The sequence below is a fragment of the Orycteropus afer genome, unplaced genomic scaffold, assembly GCF_000298275.1.
Source record: "Orycteropus afer afer isolate SDZICR_OR568_19922 unplaced genomic scaffold, OryAfe1.0 scaffold00031, whole genome shotgun sequence".
NCBI classification, from domain to species: domain Eukaryota; kingdom Metazoa; phylum Chordata; class Mammalia; order Tubulidentata; family Orycteropodidae; genus Orycteropus; species Orycteropus afer.
The window spans coordinates 8,810,801-8,817,405 of record NW_006921618.1 but is presented as its reverse complement, the minus strand read 5'-3'; the positions used below and the strand labels follow the sequence as shown (position 1 = coordinate 8,817,405).

General features: G+C 51.6%; 1 protein-coding gene across 1 annotated transcript in view; it reads right to left on the bottom strand.

Annotated features, from left to right (window-relative positions):
* Window positions 1-328: 328 nt before the first annotated feature.
* EPHB2 (EPH receptor B2) overlaps window positions 329-6,605 on the bottom strand; it is a 166,907-nt gene continuing 160,630 nt past the window's right edge. The window contains exons 11-15 of the mRNA XM_007935686.2: window positions 6,147-6,362; window positions 5,105-5,254; window positions 3,443-3,636; window positions 975-1,130; window positions 329-437 (exon numbers count right to left, since the gene is read on the bottom strand). Coding sequence (XP_007933877.2) covers window positions 329-437; window positions 975-1,130; window positions 3,443-3,636; window positions 5,105-5,254; window positions 6,147-6,362 — 825 coding nt within the window. The remainder of the gene's footprint in view (window positions 438-974; window positions 1,131-3,442; window positions 3,637-5,104; window positions 5,255-6,146; window positions 6,363-6,605) is intronic.

Below are 6,605 nucleotides of genomic sequence, written 5' to 3'. Positions count from 1 at the left end.
GCACAGATCTCCAAGCCCTTTTTTTTTTTTTTTTTTTTTAAAATCAAGAACTGTCATCGCTTTCCTTGTGAGAATCCTCTTTAAAAAATAATCCTTGTACTTCCCGCCCCCTCCCAGGATCGGTTTTCTTTTCCCCCATTCTCTTTTGTTCCCATCACTGAGTCGCAGGTGTTCTTGGTGGCGTCTCGTGGCTGGACTGCTGCTTGGTTCTTCCTGGTGCCCGTGGCCTCCTGGCAGGTGGCTGACCCTGCGGTGGACGGAGAGCCGGGGGGCCGGTGGGCGGAGGGGGCGGGGCCTGGAGGAAGAGGTGAGCTGAGGCAGGGGAGGGTCACACCTCCACAGACTGAATCTGGTTCATCTGGGCCCGCATCACCTGGATACTGTTCAGGATTTTTTTCTGGTGGCCAGCCAAGGTGACCCCAACCCGGAGAATGTCCCTTTGGGAGAGAAGGATGCATGTTAGGGATAGGTGGGGGTAGAGCTCTGTGCCTGACAGAGAGCTGCCTGGGTCTCCCCAGGGATTTGTCTGAAGGGAGCTGGAGAGGAGGTGATAGAGATGTGGGCAGTGGATGGACTCCCAAAGCTAGAGTGAGCAACTAGGATAAGGTGAAAGGACACCTGACTGGGAGTCAGGGCACCTAGGTACACTTCTTTACTGTGGGGAAGGGGAAGGGAACTCACATTTCCTAAGTAACCACTAACTTTACTTCTCCTTCAACTTTTCTATCAACTCCTGGTTTATAGACAAGGAAACTGAGGCTGAAAGAGTTTCTGTGACTTGCCCAAGGTCACAGAGCCCATGAGTAGCAGGCAGACCTGGGTGTATATCTGGGTGTGATTCCAAAGTTGCTCATCTCACTCCTTGGTCTCTTCACGTCCCACCTGGGATGTTTTCTATGCTCCACCTTCCAGACCTCCCAACTTAGCTAGAGGGGGCGGGTAGGGAGGAGTCACTCATGGTGGTGGGCACTTACTCCATCATCATCTGGGACACGACATCGAAGGAGGTGAAGCCGGCGTTGGCGAAGCTCTCCTTGTACTGCCCCATCTTGATGGCCTCCAGCCACTCGTCCACTGTGTTAAAGCTGGTGTAGTCAGGGATGGTGCGGTCCAGCAGTGGCAGGTTGATTCTGGGGGTGGCAGTGGGGTGGGCAACAGAGATGATCAGGACACATGCTTGCAGGGAGGCTGGGGGGAGGTCTGTGCATGGACATGCCTGCGAACTGCATATGTTGTGCACATGCATGTGTATCCATTTGTATGAACCTAAGTGAATGTGTATGTTCATGTGCATTTCTGTGTGAGTGCGGGCATGAATCTGAACCTGTGTAACTGTATATATATGTAGGGGAGAGTCCGTGAGTGGTGCAAATGGTTCGTGCACAATTAATAACTGAAAGGTTGGTGGTTTGAACCCACCCAGCAGGACCTTGGAAGAAAGGTCTGATGACTTGCTTCTGTAAAAATAATATTAAAATATTTTTAAAAAGTATTTAAATTATTAAAATAAATAATTATAGCTATGAAAACCCTACAGAGTACAGTTCTACTCTGACACACTTGGAGTTGTTATGAATTGGAATCACTCTCCAGCAATGGATATATTATTATTTTTCCTTCTTTTGGCTTATGTGGGTGAGAATGTGGAGTGAGGGTATGTACAGGAATCAGAGCTGGGGTTTCCTGGAAGTCTAGGGCAGCCTCTGCTGGACGATGGTAGTGGACACACTTCCTCCTTATGCTTCCTACTTTCAGGAGCAGGATTTCAACCAGACTGACTGTGCCGATTATTCACTGTTTCCTCGCCCAGTGCATTCTCCACCCTGGTTTGTGCTCCAGGAGGCTCATGTGGCAGACAGCATCTCCAAAGTCCAGAGAAGGTTGGTGGCACCGATGGGAATGACTTCCTGGCTGGCCAGGAGTGAGATGACTTTCGTGAACATAAAAATGCAGGGTGATTTCACCAGGAGACCAGGAGTGGCTGGTGCACTGTCATGGTGAGGAGCAACAAGTAGACACAAGCAGGAACAACACTTGTCCGTGAAAATTTGGCAGGTGAAGTGAAGGGTCTGGACCCAAAGAAGCTCAGGCCATAGCTAGCCCTGGATCCTGAGGACATCAGGATTCTCAGAAAACCTGTGGGCCCCAGGGTCCTATAGAGTAAGACAATCTCTCTGGTTTGGGGAAGGTGTAAAGAGCATGTCTGTGTGTGTGGAGTGAGTGCTCTGTACGCAGGTGCATGCCCAGGTGCTTGTGGATGTGTGTAGGTGTGAGGGCCTCAGGATGGTGTGCAACCAGAGGTATGGGATTGTGTGTGTATGTGAGGATAAGCAAGAGTGTCTGTGCCTAATTGTGTGTTCCTGTATGTATGTAGGACTGTGTTTGTGCGAGCATGTGTATGGGTTAATGAGGATGCAAACACAAGCTGGAATGTCGGGGTTTGAGTGTGAGTGTAGCTAGAGAGGAAACTTAGTAATGAGCAAATCTATCAACCAAGCAAGATTCTGGACCCCTTGGTGATTTTTCTTAAATGTTCTCTTCACAAAGTTCTTACTAGTTTCATAGCTACACATGCCTCAGGTGCTGCCTTCACCCTAGGCCCTGCCTCCTCTTCCTGCTGCATCTCTCCTTCCCCTTCCCCCTCTGCCCCCCATATCAGCTGGGGAGCTTCTGCCTTTGCATCCACCTCGCTTCCCCCGGAATCCCCTCACTTATTCTTCAAGACTCAGCTCCAGCTTCAACACTTCCCTGACCCTGCCACCCCATGCTCTTGTTCTAGCTGCTTCCTGTACTGCCCAGAGTTCGAGTCCTTCTCCTCCTGTGCACCCCCAAGGGAGGGTAGATGCCTGACAAACACTAATCCCATGCCTCCCTGACCTTAAACTGCTGTGGAGAGCATTTGTCTGAAGCAGGGGGAACCCCTCATTGTGACTGACAGAGAGAGAGAGGGAGAGAAGGAGAGAGAGATGGAGAGAGAGAGGGAGTAAGGGAGAGAGAGGGAGAGGGAGTGAGGGAGAGAGAGGGAGAGGGAGAGAGACAGAGATGGAGGGAGAGGAAGAAAGAGGAAGAAAGGGAGAGGGAGAGGGAGGGAGAAGAGGGAGACGAGGGAGAGAGGGAGAAGGGGAGAGGGGAAAAAGAAGAAGGAGAGGGAGAGGGAGAGGGAGAGGGAGAGAGAGAGAGAGAGAGAGAGAGAGAGAGAGAGAAGGTGGGCGGGGCCTGGGTCGGCCAACCAGCAGAGGAAAAACAGAGGGGCGGGGCCGGAGCCAGCGAGGTGGGGCTGGGGCGGTACCGTGGAGAGGCGGGTCCACACGGGAGTGAGGGAAAGGTAGAGTGGGTCTGGGGCGGGGCCATAGCAGGGCCTTTTGAGGGAGGGGCTGGGTCAAATAGAGGCCAAGGCGGGACAGTACTGAGAGGAGAGGGGCGGGGCCGGGGCGGAGCATACCGGGAGGAGAGGGGCGCCATGGCTTTGAGGCTGTTGGGGTTGCGGATCATCTTGTCTAGTGTGTTGACTATCTGGCCGAATTTGGGCCGGTGGTTGCGGTCCTTCTGCCAGCAGTCTAGCATGAGCTGGTGCAGGGCGCTTGGGCAGTCCATGGGAGGAGGTAGCCGGTAGTCCTGCTCGATGGCGTTGATTACCTGAGGACAACATGGTGGCAGAATGGGGTTGGGATAAGTAGGGTGAGAGCATCTGCCCTCTTGCCGGCAATCTTATCCTCAGTGAAGGCAGGCCAGAACTATGTGGTTGCCATGGCAACCACCTTGGTTTCCTGGAGGCAGCACCAGTGATGGGCCTTACCAGGGCTCCTACCTGGTAGCGTAGTGCCTAAGGCACTTGACTGCTAACCAGGAGGCTGGTGGTTCAAACCCACCAGCCACTCCTTGGAAGGAAGGTTGGGCAATCTACTTCCATAGTGATACCTCCTCAGAAACCCAAGGAGGGGTCTCTATGAGATGAATCCAACTCCAGGGCACATAACAACAACAAATAATAACCAGCTATCCTCTTGGTCTGACTGGGAGCTATTCCTCACCCTCACCCACCTAATTCCAGATCATCCAGGGCCCTGAGGTAACCTCTGCCTCAGGTTCCACCAGGCTGACCTTCCTGTGGTCTTCTCCACCAGCTCCTCCCTCTCTGACATCTCTGAGCCCTCTCCTGATTTTGATGGCCCGTTGCTTGACTCCAGGGTGGCTGCATGCCCCCAGTTCAGTTCTATTTATAGGACTGGTAAGAGATACCTCCTCTGTCAGGCCTTACAGCACAGCTTTGAGCCTGGCTGGTAACTTCTCACCACTCCCACCCAGCTCCTGTCAGAGAAAGGAGCTCAAACACTCTCCAATCTCTCTTGCTACCGACACCATGTTCATCTTTCACAACCCTGCTATGTTCACCATCCCTGCTCAAGAAGCTTCTTCAAGTCCTCCTTATTCTGCAGTTTCCAATAAAAACCTTTAGGTTGATTTTCAGCACCCCATTATTGAGCCTCACCAACTTTTCTGACCAACTTTCTTCTCCACTGCCTCCCAACACAACCATTCATGCTGGTAAGGCAGCCTGTTTCATTATCCCACCTCTGGGCCTTTTCACAGGCTGTTCTTTCCCTTTGGAAAGCCCTGACATCTTCAAGTCTCATCACTTTTGAGTCTTACCTATCCTGTGAAGACTTCCTTGACTATCTTACCCATACTGCCCTTGCCTCAATACCTGCCTTCTTCAATACAGTGCTTGATTATCAAAATTCCTGATAGGACATATGGCTCCCCGCATATTCTTCTTGCGCTAACCCCTCCCCAACTAGTGGTAAACACCTGAAGAGGAGACATGATCTCATTCACGGTTGGCCATACTTTCATGTACCCTGAAGATTTGCTGATTTGTGGATGGATGGGCCTCCCCCACTCCCTATCCCCTAGAGAGTCCAGGGTCCTATGTAGATGTTTGAACCAGTCAACACTGGGTTGGAAGCTGCCCTGGAAGCCACACCTAGGTCTCAGAGACCTCTCTTTCATTCATGGGAGATCAGCACAAGGCCAGGGATTTCCAATCTTCCTCTCCCCAATTTGGCTGGCCAGAAAGGCCCTTCCCACCCCTTTGGAAACTTACGTCCTGGTTGGTCATGTCCCAGTAGGGCCGTTCCCCGTAGGACATCACCTCCCACATGACGATCCCGTAGCTCCACACATCGCTGGCAGAGGTGAATTTCCGGTACTGGATGGCTTCTGGGGCTGTCCAGCGGATTGGGATCTTCCCACCCTGGGGAATGGGAATGGGAATGGGAGGGTTGATGGATGAAGGCTAACCTGTCTGACCTTTGCTCTCAATATTGCCTACCCCAAATGTGCTGCATTGATCACATGATGTGCCTTCTTGCTCCCCAAGCCCACCATGCTGCCTCAAACATCTGGGTATTTGCATATACTGTTCCACATGCATGGAGTGCTGTTTCCCATTCTGTCATCTGCAGACATCCTTCTCATCCTTGAAGTCCTCTGACTAATTTCCACAAAGTAGACCACTCTCCTTAATCCTAAAACTGTGCCTCATATCTCTCTATCAAGACACTTATCACACAAAACAGGATTCAAATTATTTGCTTCTTGTCTGGATCTACTTGCATTCATATCTGTACTCTCTGAGTGGAGGGTGTGCCTTATTCCTTATTTCCTCCAACAACCTTAGCTGCTTTCAGGACCGAGTCCTGAGTGTGGGCATTTAAGGGCTTCTAAAATCTAGCCCCTGCCTACCTCTCCAGCATTACTGCTTATTCCCCCTTGCAGCCTGGACTCAACACGTAATCTTGTCTTCTGCTGTGCCCTCTACCTAGAGGTCTTTTTCTTTTCCTTTCCATATGATAGACTTTTACTGCCCTTCAGCTCCCAGCTATCACTCACTCCAGGAAGCTTTCCATTGCCTACCAAGGCTGGGCTTCCTGGTTCATAGCCCTATCATTCCATAAGGCTCTGCATATCTGTGTCTCCTACCAGCCTGTGACCTCCAAGAGGGTAGGAACTGTGGTTATCTCACTCCATGTTCTGGGCCCAGCCAAATGCACAGCATAAGCAGGTATCAGTGAAGGTACATTTCAGGGAGAGATGACTATCCACAGTGGGCACAAAAGACCCCAGTGTGCCCGCCTATGTCTTACCAGGGCGCTGGTATAGGTGGGGTCTGAGGTATCATCCTCTAGAAAGCGTGAGAGTCCGAAATCAGACACCTTGCAGACTAGATTGCTGTTGACAAGGATGTTGCGGGCAGCCAGGTCACGATGGACATAGTTCATATCCGCCAGGTACTTCATGCCGGCTGCAATGCCCCTCAGCATGCCCACCAGCTGGATGACTGTGAACTGCCCATCATTTTGCTTTGGAAGAAGTCAAGAAAATGTAGAGTGAATGGGAGAGCAGAAATCAGAGCTCTGGACCATCCCATCAATGGGGGACCAGAGCAAGACCCTGCCATCCTGGCCCTGGGCTCCCTGTGGGAAGTATTTAGATGCCCAGGGACCTTAGAGAGCTCTGGTAGCATAGTGGCTAAGGCACTTGACTGCTAACCAGAAGGCTGGCGGTTCAAACCCACCAGCCACTCCTCGGAAGGAAGGTTGGGC